Genomic DNA, 24,686 nt, shown 5'->3' on the forward strand with positions numbered 1-24,686 from the left:
ACAAAGGTAAGAACAGCCTTACCTCGACAAGAACCTCTGACGTTTGCTGATGGCTCTGATGTCTCTGTACTGGTTAATCATGAGGTATAATTTGTTTTGGGTATATCTAATGGACAGTCTTTGGGCTCATGAATGTATTTTTTGTTCTCAGGCCAAATGAAACAAGGATTTACACAAGGAAATTATTATAACTGGCTATCCTGTTTGGCAGCGGTTCAGTACGTGAGCATCTGTCTGCTGTTGGGTCCTCATTCTCAGAACATGAAAAACTGGTCTTTACCAACCGTTTCCTTGGACTGAGCAAACATTTCTTAAGGGATTTTTCATCTACAGCATGTTAATGGAAGATTCCAAGAAGATTAAAGGTTTCCAATATCTTTGATATCTATCTATCCAAATCTCCTGATGCTCCACCCAAATTTCAAATTATAAATAGGAAGTCTGTCAGAATAATAATCACAGGTAGCCACACTTTTGACTTGAAAGTAGAAAAAAGTGCTTCATAGAGCATCACTGCAGAACTACTGAAATTCTGACGGCGCATTCTGAAATAAACATGTAAGTATTTAGCACATTCCTGCATTTCAGTACAAACTGTTTTCAGACAGTGTATATGTTGTTTTGTATTTACACTTGTTAGCATAAACCTCCTCTTAAATTAAAGATTAAGTTAAAAGTGAATAAAAATCTGCCAGTGAAACAATGTGTATCATTTACATTTATGTCTTAATATTTAATGCAGCTCATTTTAACTTTATATAAGCTATTTTTTATTATCAATATACAGATTAAGTGTATTTATTTCAAATAGCGTTGTGCTTGTTTGGTATATTTGACATTTTCTTATAATGCACAGTCATATATTACCTTTTCTGTGTATTCATTCCCAGGTTTACCATGGAAAAGCTGACACTTCTGCTTCTTTTCACGACATTACCTCAGGGGGATGCAGCAGGTCACTATTGCAATATTGTTATTACAGTGAAAGCAAAGAATACATTTTATATTCTTGCAAAAAGTTATGTACTTATTTGAATAATTTAAACAGTTCATGACATTTACCCAACAACAACCTTATTTATAGTTCACATGATGTTGTTGGGTTACTAAGCATAGTCAGTGTGATTGTGTATGTAAATATACTCACTGTTTCTATTCTATTATTATTATACAGCTGATGACTGCCCCCCTGGATGGTCAGCATTTGGACTGAAATGTGCCAAATTCTTCTCACAAACACTCGACTGGTTGTCAGCAGAGGTAATGTGCTACGTACAGCACTATTATTGTTATGCAACATATTTTTATTCACCTCTTTAAAAATTTGATTTTCTGAAAAATATTTTTATTTTTGTAAACATCCTTTTTGGGACTCTGTAAATTACTGATCGGTAATAAGTTTTGTTTTTTGCAGTGCAGATCACATTTGGAAAAACACATCTAGAAATGTACAATTATCAATGTTACAAAATAACTGCTTTTTTGTAAAAAAAAAAAAAAAGTTTGATTGATAATATTAAAAACAATTTGCCTTTTCAGAAGTACTGTCAAACCTTTGGTGGAAATCTTGCATCGGTGCACAGTAAATCTGAAAACGATCTTCTGCTGAACATGGTGCCTGGTACGACACGAGCTTATATTGGTGGTCATGATGCTGTAAAAGTAAGAGGTTATGCAGATAATAAAACATTTGTTTTATTTAAGCAATTCATTTTTTGTGGCAACAACTTAACAGACAGGCAGCTCTCACCAGTCCCGCATTAAGCCTTTGCGGGGCCCTGGGCTAACGAACACAAAGCCCAGGTGTGAATTTAGGCACAAATATTTTATAAAATGGAAAAAAGTTCATCAATTGCAGTTATAAGTGATTGTGTAAAGAATGAATGAACTTCTGAAATGAGTTTCAGAACAGAAGACTTTCTAAGCACTTCATTAACTCTTTAGGAAGGACAGTGGCTGTGGAGTGATGGCTCTGCCTTTGATTACAACAACTGGTGCAGTGGACAACCTGACAATTTTATAAATGTTGAGCACACTCTGGAAATAAACTTTGGTATGAATATAATGCATTTCTTAAAACTATAAATAAATATAAAGTTCATTACATTAATAAAAGTGTCTTTGATTCAGAAAAATAATCATTTATTTATTGTTTGTCTTATCCTAGGTAACCACTGCTGGAATGACAATGACAAACAAGTCCCACTTGCTTTTATTTGTGCTAGAAGTCTTTATTAAAAGTCATTCTGCTCGCAAGTTCATTGATTGAACATGCATTAAAACATTTTCTGAATTTCTATTCTACATAAATCTTATTTTTAAAGGTGCCCAAGAACGTTCTTTCACAAGATGTAATATAAGTCTAAGGTGTCTCCTGAATGTGTCTGTGAAGTTTCAGCTCAAAATACCCCATAGATTTTTTTAAATTAATTTTTTTAACTGCCTATTTTGGGGCATCATTAACAATGCACTGATTTACACTCGGCGCCGCCCCTTTAAGACGCGTGCTTCCTGCCACACGAGCTGTCAACTATATTACAGCGCATTTACAAAGTTCACACAGCTAATATAACCCTAAATGGATCTTTACAAGATGTTCGTCATGCATGCTGTATGCATGCTTCGAATTATGTGAGTAAATTATTTATTTGGATGTTAAAAGTTTTATTCTGAGTGAATCTGAGGCTGGGCTCCGTGGCTAACGGCTATTGCTACACTGTTGGAGAGATTTATAAAGAATGAAGTTGTGTTTATGCATTATACAGACTGCAAGTGTTTAAAAAATGAAAATAACGACAGTCTTGTCTCCGTGAATACAGTAAGAAACGATGGTAACTTTAACCTCATTTAACAGTACATTAGCAACATGCTAACGAAACATTTAGAAAGACAATTTACAAATATCACTAAAAATATCATGATATCATGGATCATGTCAGTTATTATTGCTCCATCTGCCATTTTTCGCTGTTGTTCTTGCTTGCTTACCTAGTCTGATGATTCGGCTGTGTGCAGCTCCAGACGTTAATACTGGCTGCCCTTGTGTAATGCCTTTGATAATTGTTGGGAACGTGGGCTGGCATTATGCAAATATTGGGGCGTACACCCCGACTGTTACGTAACAGTCGGTGTTATGTTGAGATTCGCCTGTTCTTCGGAGGTCTTTTAAACAAATGAGATTTATATAAGAAGGAGGAAACAATGGAGTTTGAGACTCACTGTATGTCTTTTCCATGTAATGAACTCTTGTTATTTAACTATGCCAGGGTAAATTCAATTTTTGAATCAAGGGCACCTTTAAAAGGGAACCTACTTGACTGATGAAAATTGAAGTGTAATAGGAACATACAGCATGTCCATTATGTAAATCTGAATTTCAACCTCTTTTTATCTTTAATTTCTCCAATCAATAAAAGCATTGAAAAAGGATTTTTCTTTATTTGATTTGTAGTATTGGCTCAAACAAATGACAGTCAAGGGTAAAAACAATCAAATAAAAGTAAATATAAAGTAAAATATTTTTCATATGTCTGGTGTACTGCATCTGAATGATGACGCTGGGGCTGGGATGATTCACCTATCTCCAGATTCAATACTATCGTGATACTCGGGTACCGATACGATATGTATTGCGATTTTTCAGTTTTTTTTTTTTTTTTTACACTAGAGCATGGGAAAAAGTTTAATCATACACTTATACAGACCGTACATGATGTATGAGCCATATTTACAAAAACAATTCATCACATTTGAGTTTTATTTTTAGAAGCATCATACAGTACAGTAGTAGGCTACAACATTCTCTTGAATAAATGATTCAATGACAAACACATTTTTTAACAGTCAACGATACAGTCTTTATTTGAAGCACCATTTTCAAAAGGTGATAGGTATTTTGATCGCTAATGTAGACAGCAGTGTTCATATTTGAACTATAAACTTTTATTAAAGCACTTCTATGATAATTTGAACTATTGTATCACAGATATAACGATACTATGAGGTAGAAATAATGACAACTGCTCTCGGATCAGCGGCAGCACCAACACATTTAGGAATAAGGTCGCGTTTCATGTTTGACTAAATCTTTTAAAGATTAATCATGTAGCTCTAATGTCTTACACTCTATCTCTCTCAGCATTGATATCTGATGCAAAGTGTAGCCTATATGAGTAGTTTGAGGGCTTTCCAGTGCATTCATTACTATATCAATATTCATGAAGTGAGAAAGTGCTTATCCTACACATCCCACCAGAAGCGTTTTTTGGAACAGTTTAAATCTATTTGAGGCGGCACAAATAATCAATGTATGGGAAACACTGCAATTGACTTTGTGATGTATTTTGCTTTCTTTGAAGCACTGGGTAGTCTCACAACACTTTCTCTCGTCTGCTTGAATCGCTCTCGTGGTACATTGAAGCCATACGTCACAGTCACATGGTGTCGGCGCTGTCTCAAGTCGGACAAAATTTCTTACCGGCATGCACTGCTTCAAGTCAGCCGCCGATCGGTCTGTGCGGCGCTGCATGAGCTCGAACACACCTAAGGGGAGCACAAGACATGATCACATGAGGGCAAGGAAGTCACATGACAGGAACATGAAAAATAGCTAAGGCAAACTACAAATTAAAGACATTAAAACAAATAAAACCCAAACCCAATGTTATATATTCCACCCTCAAAAAAAAGTGGCACTCGGCGCCTTATCGAACCTCCCAACAAAAACAACCCAAAACAACAAAAAGTCCAGAAGTGTGGAGGAGTAGCGTCGGGATAGTGGGCCAGGCCCATGAAGAGGAAGAGGGCTGGGATCGTGGTCTGGACTGTGCAGCGGTAGCAGACTTGGACCGTGGTGCAGTGGCGGACCTGGGCCGTGGAGCAGAGGGTCGTGGTTCAAAGGGCGGGCCTTAGCCATGGAGCAGTGGACCATGGAGCGTTGGTGGACCTGGACCATGGAGCAGAGGGTCATGGAACAATGGTGGTCCAGGACCATGGAACAGTGGCAGACCTGGGCTGTGGAGCATTAGAAGGCCTATAACTGGCATGGCAGGTATGACGAGAACAGGCTCTGGTTTGGCAGGCATGATGTGAAAAGGCTCTACAGTCCCCACAGTAAAAGAAGATCCACTGAACAGAAGGGCATGATCTATGTATTCTACCAGGGACCAGTGTGTCTTACCCCCAGAAAGCCGTGAACAAATTGGTTCATTTAATAAAAATGTCCTTTTATGCAATGGCATGCACAGACCTCTGTGGGGACAAGGACAAAATCACTTTCCTAATGCTAGAAATGGGTTATTTTCAACTATGTAAAAGTCTCAGCCAAGCATTACTTTTTTGGATTCATTACATTTCACTGTGGATTCTTTGGTAAATCAGTCGCAATCAGTGCATGGCTTTTACTGCAAGATATGACAGCCATGACATGTAAGTAACAGTGTTCATTCTAATGCCTGAACTGTGATCAGTGATTTCTGATGTGTAATGATTCAAGTCAGATGTTTTTTGTCTCAAAATAAGGGACCCATCGCCAAGCCCCGCCCTCCTTAGTTACTGTTGCTACGCCTGTCAAGCTTTCGCGCCTGGCAAGTCATTTACAGTATGTATGCACCGGTGTCAGACATTTTCAAGGAGCTAATAAGTCATTTTTGGTGAACAGGTGAAATATCTGAGAGAGCAAAACAAAAGGGACTGCAGTATGCATTCAAGGAATATATCCACGACATAATATGCAACCGATTCGAAAATAATTTGATCAAAATTGAAGCTAAAGCTCCCAGCGCGAGCAGCAGCCGCTTCATACACTGACCATTCAAATGGGAAACACACAAATTGAGGAACAGCTTTGTTCATCCACAGCAGGTTAAGTGAAATTTGTGAAAATAACCTAATAATTATAAATCAAACAGCTTATCCATAAGTCTTGTGGAATAAACACACGACGTTAGCCTGACCACTTTGCAATGATAACATTCTCCCGCTTATATTTTTAGCGCGCCAGGCTACTCCGTCTTGCCTTTAATCATCTTATTTTATGTTCAAATATATGCATATGAACAAAGAACCATCATTATTTCCAAGCAATGATGTGCTGAGTTAGCTAATGCGCACATCAATATTACATCATTGTTGTCATGATAAATAACACAAAATTACTGTATTTGCATTATTGTAAGGGTAGGTTTAGGGTTGGGGTAGGTGTAGACATTAATAAAGCCATAAACCACGTTAATATCATGCTGGAAGTACAATCTGATAGGTAACGTTAGCATTTTTCGTTAGCATTTTTCTACCTACTGTTTCAATGGGAAATCTGACAGGGTAGCACAAATTGTCTGAACACCGGCATTTCTCCCCTTGGGTTTTAGGTTTCGGGAAGGGAAAAAATTCCACCACCCCGTCCAAATTTAAAGCCACTTATGTAACAGTAAATCAAGCCAGTGACTAAACAATCTTCTTCAGATTGTTTCTTTTAGTAGCATGAAAATAATCTGTTATTTAAAATGTGATTAAATCACATACAGAAATTGATCAAAGAATGCTCCCTTTACAGTCATTAAAGCTGTCAATCAAACAGTGCAGCAGCACTGGTTCCACATGTAAGACTTATTTCATATGCAAACATGTCAGCCAATCACAGCAGTGGGTGTTTACACTGAAGTCTTACAGCAGACACACCTCTTCAAACTTTAAGGGTAGAAAGGGTAGAAAAATAGATTTTTATTTCTCAATTATGGCAATTTTTGATTTAAAAATCATAGTTATATAAGTTCACCTGTGGAAACAAATGCAGTTGAAGACCCCCTTGAGCTACAGTAGCACCCATGACTCTTATGCTGGTTTAGTAGTTGTCCTTTCCTGCACCTTTTTTTGGTAGGTACTAATCACTGTATACCAGAAACACCCAACAAGACTTGCTGCTTTGGAGTTGTCAGCCACTCAAATCTTTTCATTTTTCCATTTTTCCAGGTTCCAACACATGAAATTCAAGAACTGACTTCACTTGCTGCCTAATATATCCCACCCCTTGACAGGTAGCATTGTAACAATATAATCAATGTTATTCACTTCACCTGACAGTGGTTTCAATGTTGTGGCTGATCAGTGTATATAATGTTGCTTCTTAAAGATCCTGAAAGCCAGTGTCAAGACCTTAAATTCTGCCTGCCACTGGGAGGCAGTAGAGTGAGATCTTTTCTTTCCTTCTTGACTGTCATAATGCTTAGGTTCATGATTGGTTGGCTAGCACATCAATCATCATTATTCAATGGGTCGACACCTCCCCCTAAGGAACAATCCGAACTCGCCTGCTTCGTATAAAAACCCAGAAGTGACGAGAGGAGAGAGGTGTGTTTTCTCTCGTTTGACTTGCTGTTTGTTGCTAGCATCCTTAATTTATTTTTCTTAGTTTTTTTTTTTATTATTTTACTTCTCTAAACTTGTGTTGTTGTTTTTGAATGTGACTCGGTTCATTCAAAAGATCTTCCCGGACTCAGAGAGGAGGGATAGTTAGTATGTCACGTGACTTACAGAATGCAACATGATTGATTTTGTTTATACACACCCGGTAAGGAGCAGATGCTACCCCTCTTATTTATGTTTGTTAGTTAGTGTAGTTTAGTTGGCGATTTGTTGTGCAAAAATTTGTTTTATTTTGTGCTTTATTTCTTTGTTAGTTTAGTATTTTAAATGGTGTAAGTTAGCATATGTTTTGTTTTGTTGATTTCTTTGATTTAGCGCCACATTTTGTCCCTCACTCCTGTGTTCTGTGTTTGTTTATTATTTGTACATAATTCTGTAAATATTTATTTATGGATTCACTGTCTTGTATAAACCATCGGGTGTATTTTCCTCAAGACGAGATACTAAAAGCTTTAATTCCAATCTGTCTCTGCCTGATTCATCTCATCACACAAGTTATCAGTAACTGAATTATTTAACTTTAACACTATTATGTTACATACTCTTTTACATATTTTAAACAACATTAATAGAGGGTCATAAAAGACATGCTGGCTGGAAAGTGCACCAGTGGAGCATTTCAGCAGTCCAGTCTTGAAATGATAAGAGTTTGGACTAGGAGCTGTGCCACAAATTCTGACAGAAAGGGTCTGATTTTCCTGATGTTGTAAATCGTGAACCTACATGATGGGGCCATTAATGTGGGTGGTAAAGCACAATTGGATATTGCATACCAACCCCCATGTTCCTTGCTGTTCTGGTTGGTGTTAGTGATATTGTGCTCAACTGGAAGGTTTAACTGGAGGGCATTACAAGAAACTCAGTCTTCGCAAGGTGAAGTTGGAGATGATGCTCCTTAATCTAAACAGAAATTTCTGAGAGCTAGGCAGATAAGTACTGAGATAGTGGGATCATCATGTTGGAATGATAAATAGAACTATGTATCATCTGCATAGCAGTGGTAGAAGAAGTCATGTGCCTTTATGATCATTCCCAGTGAAGTTGTAAATTGAGAAAAACCCTGAAGCACTGAACCTTAAGGCACCCTGGTGATTAGCTGATGTGATGGTCCTCCTCTCCATGAAACTTTGGTGGCGTACCTCACAAGTAGATTGTTCAAAGTACCTGCAATGCTCTAGTCAGAAAGGGTGGACAGGAGCATCCTGTGGGTTAACAGTTTCAAAGGCAACTGACATGTCCAGTAGAATAAGAACAGATGATTTGGAGTTCTCTTCCCCCAGCTAATGAGTTTCAGCAACAGTCAGCAGGGTGGGCTCTCTGGAGTGTCCACTTTTGAAGCATGACTGGTTGTTGTCAAGAAGCTCATTCTGTGGGATAAGCAGAGACATGATTTAACTCTAAGAGTTTTTAAAAGAAATTGAAGAAGAGTTTTCAACAGCTGAAGGATTAAGTGTTGTTTTTTGGAGCAGTGGGGTTAGCCTGCTTATATGTGATGGGAAAGTTTCCAGTAGTGAGGGGTGTGTTGATGGTGTGAGTCAGACTGGGTAGCAGTGTTGGATAGGGAGATTTCCAGTAGTAGTTGGGAGGGGATTGTTAATGCTGCACATACACTATATGGACAAAAGTACTGGGACAGACACTGATGTTGGACGAGAAAACCTGGCTTGCAATCTCCATTCCCGTACAAGTTTATTTATAAAGCACATTTAAAACAATACATGTTGTACCAAAGTACTGTACAATATACCATAAAAGAAAAAAAAAAAAAACAGTTAATCCCAAAGGTGTTCAGTCTGGTCGAGTTCAGGGCTCTGTGCGGGCCAATCATGTTCTTTCACACCAAATTCATCCAACCACGTCTTTATGACTGCCCATCAGACTGCCAAACAGAGAAGTGTGATTCATCACTCACAAAACACAGTTTATGCTTTACACCACTCCATCCAACACATGGCATATCACTTGGTGATGTGAGGTTTGCATGCAACTGCTTGGCCATGAAAACCCATTCCACGAAGCTCCTGCCACACAGGCTTTGTGCTGATAGAAAGTTTAGAATTCTTCAGGTATAGAATCAGCATAGGGTTGAAGACTTTTATGCACATAGCGCCTCAGCCATTGGTGACCCCGCTGTGACTTTACATGGTCTTCCGCTTTGTGGCTGAGTAGCTGCTGTTCCTAAAACGTTCCACTTTACAATAATATCACTTATAGTTGACCGTGGAATATGTAGCAGGGATGAAATTTCACAAACTGACTTATTGTAAATGTGGCATCCTATCACAGTACCACACTTGAATTCAATAATAACAGCAGAGTGTGTAGCAGATGTAGACTGTCAAAAACCAAATACATAACATTGTCATGTCCATTAATTTGTTAAAACTACCCAGAGAGATCTCATTGAAATGTCACAGAGAGAATAACTAGACAAAGGGATGAACTTAACAGGTGTTTATTAAAGGCAATAGTGCACAAAACTCAACAGGTACTGGTGGAATACAACAGAAAGTGTAGATGATACTTAACTGGAAGTAACTCCGCTGTGATCTTGCACAGAGTAAGAGAGTCTGGGCAGATGATGAAGAATTTGAGGAAGAGGCTTAGACAGAGAGATGAGGAAACTTAAAGGAGATGAACGCATGCAGGTAAACAATCCACTAGAATAATGTAGGAGTCTGGAGAGTCTTTGCAAGGAAATACAATGAAGAGACTAGACGTTGACTGTGCTGACTGGGGTTTCTGCACTACATGTAGGAGTGGTGGAGGCCACTGACTAAGATGAATAGGGTGATATAGGCTGCATCCGAAAACTTAGGCAGCTGACTTGTTACCTTGCTGCCTTATAGGCAGGCACCTCACAGAACTGATTTCGGACAGACTTCTGAGGCAGCGTAAGAGTTTAATGATCTACAGCAAAACAGAGCAAGCTTTTGGTGAGAACTAAACAAATATGTAATTACTACAGTAGTAACTTCTTGAAATGGCATCAGAAGTGGAAAACGTCTGTCAAAAACAAAGTATTTTCACACAAACTGACCAGAAACTGCAACTTTCAGATGCCAGCTTTCTTTTTCTAGCCCACTTGTCATGGATGAAATGCATAGGAATGTAGGCTGTCAAAGGTTGCAAAAGATACATCTATCCTGCCTTCAAAAATTGATCAGATGAAGGCATCTCATGAGACAGAAAGTGGAAGTAACATTGTATTCGGATCAGCCTTGATGCCTTCCTACCTTTTAAGTTTTTGGATGCAGCCATAAGCCACTTTTCCCCACTTTTCCCAGGAACTTTTTCCCCCCAAACCTGTTGCTGTTTGCATTTCCATTGCGGTCTAAAGTACCGTGAAGATTAAGTCCGGTGACGAAGGACTGCATGCGACTTTACAGTTCCAGTTGGATTTCGTCCTCTGCATACAAACTTAATAAAGTCTGAACCTCATTGTCGGTCCCTCTGTCAATTTTTTTTAAACTCTCTTGTTGAATCGAATAGCAAACAACTCTTACTATATGCACCGCAACAGACTTTTCAAAAATGTGGTTGAAATAAAATGCTGCATGGAGTCAACCAATCAAAATGCTCCGTGAACTCAACCAATCAGCATGTTCAGCGCCCAAGTCCCACCCCCGAAAGTTTCGGAACTTTGAAAAAGTGCTACCCCACGAGCAGGGACTTTCTGAGGGAGGAAATTTTTACCCGGAACTTCATTTAGACCCTGGTCCCTGTGGTCGAAACTGGACAGGACAGAAAAAATGTCTTCTTCCTCAGCCTTCTCCTTTGGGCAAGGTTAAAGTGCTGCTTTGTTTTTGGTCTTGCATTCTGTCACGGGTAGGTCATTACAATGAACTAGGAGAAATGACAACCATATAAACATCGACGGTCAACAATGCAAAACAAGGAACAAACTGAAACAGAGGGCTTAGCAGAACAAACAAGGGGAAAAACTAACTAGACTGACCTAAATTGAGGACTCTAATCTGTAACCACAGAAGCAAACAGGAGAACAGGGGAGTTAGTTGGTTAACTAATTAACCAACTAACAGCAAACAGAAACAAAACACAATGAAAACTGAATCAAAACAGAACATACACGTGACAATAAAGAAGTTGTCATGAAGGTGGACAGTCAGATTTGGTCGACATTCAGCAGCATTGTGAATGTAGCCTTAATTTCACATAAATTCTGCAATTTTGCATTGCCAAACCACTTATAACTCTTTCCACACAAAGAACAAAATATGGTCTCACATCTTTTCAGGTATATCTGTAAGTGTGATGGCAAAATGCATTTTTTAATCACACCGATCACAATGAAACTGCCTTCATCCAGAGTAAAGGCACCGGTGATTTTTGAAATCACCTTTTTTCCGTAAACCTCTTACTACATGCAGAACATTGGAATTTCTTTCCAGAGTGAGTTTGCAAATGGTGTTTCAAGTCTCTTTGATGCGTAAACCTCTTCTCACACCGAAGACACATAAAAGGCTTCTCTCCAGTGTGAAGTCTCATGTGAGTTTTAAGGTTTCCTTTGTGTGAATCTCTTTCCACACTAACGATATAGAACACTGCTCTCTCCTGAGTGAATCCTCATGTGGAAATTTATGTGTGAAACTCTTTCCACACTTGATCACATGTGAATGATATCCCTCCAGTGTGAATGTTCATATGATATCCAAGGCCCATTTCTGTTGAGAAACGCTTTCCACACAGATCACATACAAACACTTTTCTCCAGTGTGAAATTTTAATGTGTGTATTAAGTGATTTTTTGTGTGTAAAACTCTGCCCACAATGAGAGCAAGTATAAGGCTTTTCTCCAGTGTGAAGTCTCATGTGGACATTAAGGTTTCCTTTATTTGTAAAACTCTTTCCACACTGATCACATGTGACTGGTTTCTCTCCATTGTGAATCTTTATATGAACTCTAAGGCTTTTTTCTGTTTTGAAGTGCTTTCCACACTGATCACATACAAACAGCTTTCCTCCAGAGTGAATTGTCATGTGGGAACTAAGGGTGTTTTTATGAGTAAAACTCTGTCCACAATGAGAGCAAGTATAAGGTTTTTCTCCAGTGTGAATTCTCATGTGGACATTAAGGTTTCCTTTTTGACTGAAACTGCTTCCACACTGTTGGCAGGTGAATGGGCTCTCTCCATTGTGAATTCTCATGTGGACATTAAGGTTTCCTTTTCGATTGAAACTTTTTCCACATTGTTTGCAGGTGAAATGTCTCTCTCCAGCGTGAATGCTCATATGGACTTTAAGGCTTTGTGTTTGAGTGAAACTCTTTCCACACTGTTGGCATGTGAAAGGCTTTTCTCCAGTGTGAACTCTCATGTGGACACTGAGTTTTTGTTTTTGACTGAAACTCTTTCCACACTGACTGCAGGTGAAATAACTGTTAGAACTGTTCTGATCTCTTTTTTGTGAGGAAGTCATTTCAGTCTGTGTGGATGTTTTTTCTCTGATCATGAAATCATGTTTCTCATCTTTTTCTTCCATGTTTTTCAGTTCTTGACTCTCCTCTTTCAGCACCATCAGGTCTAAAGTGAAAAAAGACAAATACAAGTTAACACCAGTTTAATGGCACAAAACAACAAACATAAAAACCAACTAGACTTGTGCCGGTATTCGGTAATGCGATATATCATGATAATGAATATGCACGATATTGTTATCATGGGCACTTCAAAATACCGTAAATAATAATTTATTACCAATTGTTAAATTTTTTATAATGCATTTAAGAATACTTTCCCCATCAACCGTATAAAATGCACAACACCGCTGTATTCTGCGTCATAGGGACAGGCGCTCAGATGTAAACAAGCCCAACATGCATGAGAAGCACATGGCTGAACGAGTGAAGGAGACGCTGAATGAAAGTGCACGTTCACTCTCTGACAGCAGAGGGCGCTGATGGAACAGCAGAAATGCAGCGGTTACCTCGGAAACCCCGCCAACAAAGCAACTGCACTAGTGAATTTTTTAAAATGCTTCAAACAGCCATTCAGTTAATTTGTAATCTCAATGTTGTTCATCACAGTAACAAATATTTAAGTATTAAGACTTAATAGGCTATTTAGTTCCAAACTTAAACATTTTTACATTTTAATCTGGACTACAACATGTCCTAATGATTAGAAATGTTCTGATTATTTGTTATTGTTCAGTAAAACTTTGAGACATACGGCTTCATTAGTTATTTATTTACGGCTTCATTATTGTATTTAAAGGGGATATATGTAAGATTTTTACTTTAATAAAGCATAAAAACCCAATATGTTTGCAAATATTTAGGAAACATGCTAAGTTTACCTACTTGTTTCTCAGAAAAGCAATGCTACAGCCAGATATTCTACTTTGAAATGTGCGTTCCGTGTCGGAATGTCTGTCTTTGTTTTGGTCTGTGCGAAACCGTGTGCTGCCAGTCTATCCAATAGTATTTTGACATCACAGGTTGCCAGTTGGTGGAAAACATTGTGTATTGCAGCCATGGAAACCAGCAAACAAACTTGGTCTGAAAATCGCAGATTCTACCTGACCTAAAAAGCCTCTGCATCCATCTAAAAATCTCTATGAACTACGGCATATTAAAACACAGATAAATCAACTCATCAGCTTACAGTGTGTAAGTCTCTTCATTTACATGTTCTCAGGAGCTGGTCATCTTTAATGCCATCTTAAATCAGATACTCATTCCGAATGAACTGTATGATGCACATCATCAAGTACACCAGATGGCCGCAAGAAATTCTAACACAAATCCACAAATCATGGTTCCCTTTCGAGGGAACTCGCACTGCGTCGGTAACGAGCGTCGGTAACGAACTCCCCCCAGTGTAGCGTGCCTGAAGAATGAATTAAACTATTCTAATCCTGATTGGTGTTGCGTCATGACGTAACATGACAGCATAAATGGAAGCTACAAAGGGACGCTGGCACACAACAGAGTTAACTTTCGCTCTTCAGCAAGCGCTCTCTGTCATTGTTTGTCTTATTTGGTGTTGTTTGTCACAAAGCATGTATTCATGGCGAGTGAACATTAAGAAGTGTGTGCATCCCTGCCCGAGGTTTATAATGAGTGGGGACACACATCAGATGTGTGTGCTTTGTTTGGGAGTGCAGCACGCCCATGTAGCTCTCGAGGGAGCTGCTTGTGCGCACTGTGAAGCTCTGCTGATCAGAGTGCTGCGCTCCCGCTTGGCTGTGTTTGATGAGGCTGGCCAGGCTCACGAGCCCCACAGTTCGGGTTAGATCGTGGGGCTCGCAGATGGAACTGGCAGGAGGACGCGAGACTGCTGCAGCACATTCTCAGTCCTCATCTGACAGTTCAGATGGTCCCGCTCGCCGTGTGGAAGCCCGCCCCCTGGCGGCTTCTTCCGCATGGGAGAAGAACCCGATGTTTGAGCTGTATGATTATGAGGAATTAGACGTGCTTGGCATCGAGGCAGGTTAAATGGTAGAGAGCTCGCCACTGCATTCACCTGCATGTGAGGAGCTTGTTGATGTATTAACACATGCTGTGGCCAAACTTAATGTTGACTGGCCTCAAGAAAGCCAGGAAGTGAAAGTCAGGAGTAAATTAGATGAGCGCTTCCTGCAACACAGATCTCAGCCACAACGCCGGGGTTTACCATTTATTCCTGACTTACACAATGAGCTTTGTAAGTAATGGAATAAACCTTATTCAGCACGTTTGTCTAACCCTCCTGCGTTAGACTATAGTAACAATATAGGAGGGCATCACTGCGGTTATGGGATGATGCCTTGGGTGGAAGAGGCTTTAGCCAGCTACCTCTCCCCTGACGCTGCATCATCCCTTAAAGCCACGGTGCTGCCCACCAAACCCTGTCGTGATACATCATTATTGGTGGGCAGGGCTTATATGGCAGCTGGGCACACTGGTGCATGCCTGCATACTATGGTGCTTATGCAAGCGTACCAGGCCGATATATTGAAAGATTTAGTTGTTCTAAGGCTGCTTCGAGTGTGCAGCCCCAGCCGTCCTCAAGCTCCTCGTGCCGGCAGGTACAAAAAGAGAGTGTCACTTCTAGAGGGGATCTAGCCCCTCCTCAGGGATCTTGGTAACAGAGGCGACGCTCGCCAGAAACCCACCCAGCCTCAGGTCGATTTGAGAACCGTCCTGCAAAAAAGGCTTCGGGAAAGAGGTCGTAGCCGTTGCAGGGCCTCTGAGGGTTGTCCCCCCTGGGGTGGAGCGATCGAGGTCGTTTCCACCTCGGAACCCTCAGGAAATCGATGTTGGATTCCCGCCGTCAAGTACGCTTCAGGCCAGGTCGATTTCCAGCGAATGCACGCTGCAGTGTCCGCACACAGAAAATCGTTTTCTATCTTTTCCTGCTGGTATTCCGCTTCAGGGGATCGTTAACGATACTCGAAGAACACCCGAGGTCAGCCTCGAGAGGCTGATTCCCTTAGTAGATTATGTCGGGGCATGGCAATGTCTTCCGAATGTATCTCCATGGGTCCTGCGTACAGTAGTAAAGGGGTACAGACTGCAGTTCGGTTGCCGCCCCCCAAAGTTCAATGGGGTGGTCTGGACAGTGAGGACTGGACTCAGAGCAGGGTCGGGTGATGGAACAGGAAGTTCACTCTCTGTTGGTAAAAGAGGCCATAGAACGTGTTCCTCCACCAGACAGGGAGTCCGAGTTTTACAGCCGATACTTCATAGTTCCCAAGAAGGATGGGGGGTTGCGCCCAATTTCAGATCTGAGGCACTTGAATCGTTCTCTGAGGAGATTCAGGTTCAAGATGCTCATTAGTCCCACCATCGTAAGTCAGATCAGATCCGAGGACTGGTTTGTCAAGATAGATCTAAAAGACATTTCCATCATTCCTTCTCACAGGAAGTTCCTGAGGTTTGCTTTCGGGGGCGAAGCATTTCAGTTTCGGGTTCTTCCGTTTTGCCTAGCTCTCTCCCCTCGCACATTCATCAAGTGCATGGATGCAGCTCTAGCGCCACAGAGGCTGCAGGGTATCCGTGTGCTAAATTATATCGACGACTGGCTTATTCTAGCCCAGTCTCGAGAGTTGGCAGTTTAGCAGCGAGATTGGCCACATTCAGAGCTTGGGGTTGAGACTCAACACGAAAAAGAGCGTGTTCTCGCCCGCCCAGACGACCACGTTCCTAGGGGTGGTATGGGACTCGACAACGATGCGGGCAAAATTGTCTCCCACTCAGGTCGAGTCCATCCTGGCAATGGTCTCCAGGATAAAGCTAGGCCACACTATCACTGTAAAGCAGTTCCAGAGACTGCATCCAACATAATACCTTTTGGTCTTCTGAACATGAGACTCCTACAGTGGTCTTTAAAAGCCAAGGGGTTTTCCTCGAGAGGGAATCCGTTCCATATGATCAGGGTCACGCGCCGATGCCTTCGTGCCCTCTCCATCTGGAAGAAACCTTGGTTTCTGTTCCAAGGCCCAGTATTGGGAGCGTCATGTCACTGAAAAGTCATTTCGACAGATGCATCCCTTACAGGTTGGGGCGCGGTAATGGACGGCCGCTTTGCAAGAGGTATGTGGCAGGCCCAGCATTCCACATGGCACATAAATTGCCTGGAATTGCTGGTGGTCTACGAAACTCTGAGGAGCTTTCTCACAGATCTCAGCGGTCACCATGTCCTAATACGAGCCGACAATATGTCGGTGGTCTCGTATTTGAACCATCAGGGGGGTCTGAGGTCGTGCCCTCTGTGCAGACTGGCGCATCAGATCCTCTTGTGGTCCCAGGGGAAACTGTCGTCTCTCTGAGCGATGTATGTTCCCAGGGACCAGAACCAGGGAGCAGACGTCCTGTCGAGGCAGGGGTTGAGGCCTGGGAAATGAAGACTTCACCCCGATGTAGTGAAGTCAATATGCGAGAGGTACGGCCCAGTGGAGGTGGATTTGTTTGCGTCTCGAGAGACGACCCACTGTCCACTGTGGTTTTCTGTCACGCATCCAGCCCCGTTGGGGTTGGATGCCATGGTACATACATGGCTGAGGCCATGCCTGTACGCTTTTCCCCCGATCGCTCTGCTCTCGGGAGTTCTGGAGAGGGTCTGGAAAGAAAGGGTCAGTCTATTGCTGATAGCCCCATTCTGGCCGGCCCAAGTATGGTTCTCAGACACCATGTCACTCCTGGCAGGCCAACCATGGCAGATTCCTCTGAGGAGGGATCTGCCGTCTCAGGCAGGGGGCACGATATTTCACCCTCGGCCAGGGTCCACCCCGCATACTTTCTTCAGGTTTTATAGTCTGCACCTTCCCTCCACACCGGGTGCACAAGTGCTCTCGTCCTAAGTCCCTTTCTCAGGGAACAAGGGTTACAGTCGTAACCCAAGACATTTCCCAAGAGAGAGGAAAAAATGCTGAGTTCACCTATACATGTTTCTCAGAAAAACAATGCTACAGCCAGATATTCTACTTTGAAATGTGCGTTCCGTGTCGGAATGACTGTCTTTGTTTTGGTCTGTGCGAAACCGTGTGCTGCCAGTTTATCCAATAGTATTTCGACATCACAGGTTGCCAGTTGGCGGAAAACACCGCGTATTGCAGCCATGGAAACCAGCAAACAAACTGGGTCGGAAAATCACAGATTCTACTTGACCTAAAAAGCCTCTACATCCATCTAAAAATCTCTATGAATGACGGCATATTAAAACACAGATAAATCAACTCATCAGCTTACAGTGTGTAAGTCTCTTCATTTACATGTTCTCAGGAGCTGGTCATCTTTAGTGCCATGTCAAATCAGATACTCATTCCAAATGAACTGTATGATGCACTTCATCAAGTACACCAGATGGCCGCAAGAAATTCTAACACAGATCCACAAATCATAGTTTCCCAAGAGAGAGGAAAAAATGACCGTCCACGGATTCTGATTTCTGAGGACTCTGTATCCCATCTGCTTATAATAGGATTGCCTGTGACATGCATTGCAAGGTTGCTAGGGGTGTCCAAGTTCACCATTCATAGACGCATGGTGGAATGGGGATTGTCTGTGAAGGCAACCTGCAGCAACATTGCAGATGCAGAGCTAGACACACTTGTGGAAACAATCCACACAAGCAATCTGAATCCAGGTTACAGAATGATGATGGGGCTGCTGAGAGCACAAGGTCATCGGGTACAATGGGTTAGAGACCGTTCTTCAATGCATCGAGTTGACACTGCAAACATTGTTTCCAGGATGTCACATTTAGGATGTGTGGTTAGGAGGACATACTCTGTCCCCAACCCAAAGTCCCTGATGCACATTGGCACAAACCACAAGCTGATACGGTAAGTTAAGTAAACATTGTATTAACACAATGCATTAAGAGTGATGGCTCATATATCCAAAACCACCCACTGTTCTCTTAAAGTCATACATTGCAGACTCCTTTATTATGATGATTTTGAGACTGCAAGCTCTTTGGCCTCAAAAAGGGAAGTCTACAGACTTGGCTGCATTTATTTTACTTTTAAAAATCTGCCACTAAGTGCAACTCTGTGTTAACACTCTGAGGTCTGAAAACGCACCGGCGCGTTTTGCAGGTTTTTTTTCACATTGCAGCAAAACAGACTTTGTCATTTTTTGTCATAGAGACATAAGTAATATATCAATTGAAACTATAGAATATCTTCTTTTATTTGTATACACTCAGAGTAAAAACACAATGTTGTGATTTTTGTAAAATAAAGAAAACTAACATGATGTGTGATTTCTCCTCTCCCTCTGAACAAAGTCCAATCTGATAGTTCTCAGAAAATGAACTGTAACTTAGTGAATACTAATCACAGAAAAATTAAACTTATGTCTAAAAAAACGTTAAGATGTCAGGTTTTAAATCATGTAAGTCAAATCGAAAACAAACCTTCTGTGTTTATGTAATCTGTATGAAAAGAGAGCCATGTCAGAAGTCTGTGATTCAGCTCATTATCCGCTAATGCGGCCACGCCCACGGAGCCAGCGCTATTCAGAGGCAAATTCTGAGGCAATACATGCATTCATCGTCTCAATCGTGTATTTATTGTCTTGAAAAGTGTTTATCTGGATGTAAAAGTCATGGTTAGCGAGCTCTAGAAGACATGCAGTTAGTTCCTGTTTTCTTTTCTTCTATAGATGAATTTTAGATGAGTTTTTTTTCTTTAGCGCCCTCCGGCTGCAGTATGAATTGGAAACTCCATTCATGGAATAGCCTCTTCTTCTTTTAGATGAATTTGTGGACTAAAAATGCACAGAGAGCGCTCTCCGACTTCAAGGATGAATTGAAAACACCAGCGCCTGACTGAAATGCCTCATTAATATGCAAGTCATTTCAGCTCATTACTATCCAATTCTTTTGTCTTCTCAGGTGAGAATGGCCCATTATTCAGTGGTGATTCACGCCTCCACGCATACTGTGTTTCTTGGCAAAAAGTGTCTTACAAAAACTAAATCAATATATTGTTTTATATGAAGGAGTAGGCAGCATAATTTTTACATAATTTTGAAGCAAAAACTCTAGTTTACAACCTCCAATACCCTAACGTATTGTAAACACAGATTTACTATACTTTTTTTGGCCTTATTTCAATGACTTAAGTTTTTTGTTTTTTCAATAACCATGCATAAATGTTATTCCTTCAAAAACACAAACATGTACATACATGTTCCTCACATATTATTGTAGCCTAGTTTGTGCTGAATACAGTGTAATGACACTTTTTCCATTAATATGTTTATGAACAACTGAAAAAAGCACAAATGTCAGGGCATGTCAAAACTTCTCCAGGCCCCAAATCAGCCTCAGACTCCAGAGGGTTAATGAACATACATCTTTTATCTCCCTTTTACGGTGATGATTTAAAGACTTATGGTTTTAATAAGATACTGAAGCCCTTTATTGATGATTTGAAAATTTTGGAGCTGAGGGCATTCAGCTTCCTTTTTTTTTTTTTTTTTTTTTTTTTTTTTTTTTGAAAATCCTTTGTTTGGTTCTGTAATAACTTACAGGAGACAATGTCACTGTAAATAACTCAGACAGACTACACAGTTTCAGTTACAGTTATACTGATCGTAAAAACAGGCCAGGCAATTTGAAAATTGATAACAGCAAACACCTAGGCTTGAATGCTGCCATGTCATGGTGTGTCTTGTGCCACACTCCTCTTATATTTGGAGATGTTGTTGAGAGGGTCAATGATCACAGGAACTTACTTCTCTTCTTCATACAGATAATGAAGTTAATATTGTGTTCTCACACATTGTGACTGATGTATTTCTCTGTTTTCTAAAACATTTGATCTTGGATCACCATAATCTCTTCAAGTTACTGTTTCCTGATAGTAATTTAATACCCAAGCACCACCTAATGATACATTATCCGAGGTGCATGAAAAAAATTTGCCCTTTGATCCATATGTGGTGCATGTGATTCGAGGCAAAGCACAAATTTTTTGAAAGGTCTGTGAAAAATTTCAAAAATCTAACAAAATCCTTATAAAAGGCAACATCAGCGCCAATTGGTTTTTATTATGAGAACTATTGTTTTAAGAGATGTGAGTATGGCCCTGTAATTGTTAAAGCTGTGTGCAATTTCGATGGTGGGGTGAGTTTTAGCCAAACTTTAAATGTAGAACCATTTTCAGAGGTGCCAACGACCAACTGAGTTAAAAACTATAGTACAGAATACCAAGTGAATATGTTTGTATCTATTGGAATGTTTCAAGAATTCCATGGTTTTAAAATCTTTACTATTGTATTACATTGAGAGTGTGCTTTTTTTATTGCTTGTGATGTTTATATGAAAGATTATACTGCTGTTTAATCATCAGCTTGGTTTGTTTGTGCATGTCTTATATGCTCATCTGCTCTTTTAAATTCATTTAAATGTAAATTTAACAGGTATGAAATATGATGACCAAGAGAAAAACACTGCTAATGACAAGACGAGCACTTGACGGCTGCAGATTAGTGGGAAAATATATTTATTTATTATTCAGAATGCACATTTGGAAGCAAAATATATAAATAAACATTTCAGCAGGTTAAAGATAATTAATTGTAATGCAGAAAATTCTTATAATATAATTGATTGTTTAAAAAACATTTGGCAGCCCTAAAACATATTAATAATCTGCGTTTTCAAAAATCTCCAGATTTTTGAATAGTTTCTAGCCACGTGCCATCAAGGAACTGAATGCTAGTTAAAATCGGAGGGCTGTTTTTATTAAGTTATGGGTTTGTGCAATAATGTTTTAATTAATATATATTTTTATTGATTATTTTTATTCAACTTTGTACTTCTTGCTTATATTTTGTACATGTTGATGTGCCACCGAGGAGAAGCACAAAATTTCGTTGCATAACTTTGCAATGACAAATAAATTATTCTATTCTATTCACAAGAAGCTCTCTGTATATAAGTGCACTGAACGCTGACCGGAAACGCTCGAGCTGTAATGAGTAGAACGCGGAAGTAGTTGTGCAAGTAGTCCATTGTACATTGTGAACGAGTAATCAGTCGAGGTTTGAGAGAAGAAGCAGCCGTAATGAACAGCCAATTCGTATGGAAGCATCTGATGACCAAACACTGGAATTCACAAATGGAAAAATCAAGTGAGCCGGGACTGATTTGTGTTCACAGTGGACATATTTAGCGAACCGTACTCAGACCACCTCTTTTGAAGCAACATTAGTATTTGTCTGGTCACGTGATCTCAACATGTATATCCACATAAGGCGACCACTTATGACAAACAAAACTGATTTAATTAGAACACACATATGACATTATACAAACAAACATATCATTAATTTCAGTAGAGGCCAACATTTCAGTGATGATCAAATGAAACTAACCTGTTTGTTGCTCAGTATCTTCATGTTTTACGCTGAATGCTTCTTCAATCTCTATATCTTCACTCTCCTCTTTAATAAACGCCATCTTTATAATAGTTTGTCGTGAGGATCTCAGCTGCTTCTCCAGGAGTTTTTCTGTGTGTTTGAACAATTTTTCATGTTTAGGATGAGAATAATTATCAGAAACAAAAATAAATCTAAATGAATCCATAGTTCAGTAGTCAGCACACTGGCAAGAGAATTCGGTAAAGTTGGTTTTATATTCACACATTCGGCCATCCGTATTCAATAGCCTTGTTAATCACACTACATTGGACATTCAGTGGACATTCACAAGTAAATAAATATGCCATTAAAACAATACTTGCCTATTTTGATCGACTGTGAAAAATGTTGTAAGTTGACAATCGTTGGTTGTCAATATCATGTCGCTGCTTAAAATTCGCAAACATTAATTTATTGCACATTTATTGGAAAGTCTGAATTCACCAGAAGTCCGAATGTGCGAATATATACATTTATATACATATATATTTAGGCATTATGGAGTATATGATGATTTGCAGACTACATTAAATAGATTAGTCTTTCATGATAACATTTAAAATAGGTTTGTAAACGTTGTCATTATTACATGTTTGTGTTTGTATTCTCATTTCATTTACACTGTTCAAGCAGGCATCGGCAGCGAAAGGTGATTCGAACGAATCGAATCAGTGAATCATTTTGCGGAGCAATTGGTTCAATTGACTCGGTGTAGAAAAGAAAAAAAACATCCGTTTCTCCATCACTACTAGCCAGCTGCCAAATTCGTGTTTACCATACAATTATTGACTATATGGGTAGCGAAATAAGACGCATCTTTTCTGTTACTCGTGTGCTAATGCACCTTATCACAAAAAACCGTTCTTGAGACATTTTGGGTCCTCATGTTTGAATAAATAGCCTAATTACAATGCTTCATTCAGTAATGAATAATTCATTTAGCATAGCTTGTAAAAACTATACAATTGGTTGAACGGTTTTTGTGTTGATATAAATGCTTTAAAACAAACCTTTTTACAGGCGAATCACAACAGATGCAGGAATGCGGTGCAGAGTCGTGACGTCACATCACCAGACCAAAATAAAAGTCCCGTTCACACGCTGCTGTCTAAAATCCCCAAAATACATATAAATTTACATAGTTCGTAAATGTTTACATTTAATATACAAAATGTGTATGACATATGCCAGAGGGATATGTGTTTATGATTAAAAATTTTGATTAAACCATAAAAAATGAGGAAATATTTTATATATATTTTTTAAAATATTTTAAATATTGAGGAAGAACAAAACCAAACTACGTGTACTAAGTTATTTTTCTGACAAAATTATTTTGGAGGAAAAAGGCAAATAACATCTACAGATTTTATTTCACTAGAAAAACAAAAAGCTGAGAGGAAATGTTATTTTGTTTAATATTTCGTTGGTTCTCTCTTGTTTTTGCATGTGTTCATAATTTCTTTGTTTGACAGCCTGGTGAAAAATAATGTCTGCATAATTTATGTTTCATTGTGTTATCACAAATAAAAAACAACTGTCTCCAAGCACAAATACACAATATGCTTAAAATCTTTAACACGTCCCTTTTTCTAGCCGGACATGACATGGTCACTACTGCAGCATTCTATGGGCCTTTATCACAATCAGCATGTCATCTCATCCGGCTCCGATTAGTGGCGTAAAGGAATTTTTGCTTGCATTATTGTCAATAGACGGACGCCAGTTTTGAAAAGAAAATGTAATTAATTTAGTTGAACTTAAAGGTTTAGTTTACTTTGTGTAATAATCAGAGTGTACACGCGTTGTGCGGTCCGTGTAACGCTTCACAATTCAATTTTACTTTTGCTAAATTATGACTTTAGAAACAATCATTTGAATAAATGAAATCTAACTGATATCTAACTGATTTTCTATTTTTCCATTTTTTTGTCTTTTAATTTGCGCCGTGGGCTGTAGCATTAGCACAGGGGTGTGGCTGCGGACTACTATCATTTCGTTGAAGTTTTTTTACACTGCATGCATGTTGAGGAGTAGTTTAAAAGAATGGAGGATGACCTTCAGCCGAAGTGCTATCATTTTTAATTATTAATATAATAACTGTGCTAAATATAAGGCTCGGACTGGCCATCGCGAGCGGCTGGGAAAAGTGAAATCCTGGTGGCTTGGCTGATTGGCACATTGTCCATTTTGTTTGTATTTACTTATTCATTATTACTTTATTTTATTAATATACATTATACCCTTGGTCAGGGGGTGCATTTTACTTGGTAGGCTACAGTAACCACGAGATCCCAGTTCATTTTCACTGGGATAGGCAGCAGACGGAGGGCAGCTCGAGCAGCGCTTGCCAAGATCCTTCACGTCAATATGAAAGATAAAAAGA

At 39.7% G+C, this 24,686-nt stretch overlaps 3 protein-coding genes across 4 annotated transcripts in view; 1 reads left to right on the forward strand and 2 right to left on the reverse strand.

Annotated features, from left to right (window-relative positions):
* Nucleotides 1-342: 342 nt before the first annotated feature.
* Nucleotides 343-3,429, forward strand: LOC125269703 (galactose-specific lectin nattectin-like). Of its 2 annotated transcripts, none has more exons than XM_048192652.1 (7): nucleotides 343-558; nucleotides 891-955; nucleotides 1,175-1,260; nucleotides 1,540-1,662; nucleotides 1,945-2,053; nucleotides 2,168-2,323; nucleotides 3,303-3,429. In XM_048192652.1, coding segments are annotated over exons 1-6 (456 nt in total). In that variant the 5' UTR covers nucleotides 343-556; the 3' UTR covers nucleotides 2,239-2,323; nucleotides 3,303-3,429. The 2 variants fall into 2 exon arrangements, with proteins under 2 accessions (XP_048048609.1, XP_048048610.1); XM_048192653.1 differs by having other exon boundaries at nucleotides 2,168-2,317; nucleotides 3,297-3,429.
* Nucleotides 3,430-9,861: 6,432 nt separating this feature from the next.
* LOC125269702 (gastrula zinc finger protein XlCGF8.2DB-like) lies at nucleotides 9,862-23,429 on the reverse strand. The gene is made up of 3 exons (XM_048192651.1): nucleotides 23,311-23,429; nucleotides 22,256-22,390; nucleotides 9,862-12,965 (listed from the first exon to the last, which is right to left on the reverse strand). Exons 2-3 carry the CDS (start codon nucleotides 22,338-22,340, stop codon nucleotides 12,022-12,024), a joined length of 1,029 nt encoding a protein of 342 aa, XP_048048608.1. The 5' UTR covers nucleotides 22,341-22,390; nucleotides 23,311-23,429; the 3' UTR covers nucleotides 9,862-12,021.
* The window catches only part of LOC125269701 (gastrula zinc finger protein XlCGF8.2DB-like), a 37,027-nt gene continuing 22,202 nt past the window's right edge, over nucleotides 9,862-24,686 (reverse strand). Inside the window, exon 5 of the transcript XR_007185182.1 lies at nucleotides 9,862-10,256. The gene's annotated coding sequence lies outside the window, so the exon portion shown is untranslated. The remainder of the gene's footprint in view (nucleotides 10,257-24,686) is intronic.

This window comes from Megalobrama amblycephala, linkage group LG6 (genome assembly GCF_018812025.1).
Source record: "Megalobrama amblycephala isolate DHTTF-2021 linkage group LG6, ASM1881202v1, whole genome shotgun sequence".
NCBI lineage: Eukaryota > Metazoa > Chordata > Actinopteri > Cypriniformes > Xenocyprididae > Megalobrama > Megalobrama amblycephala.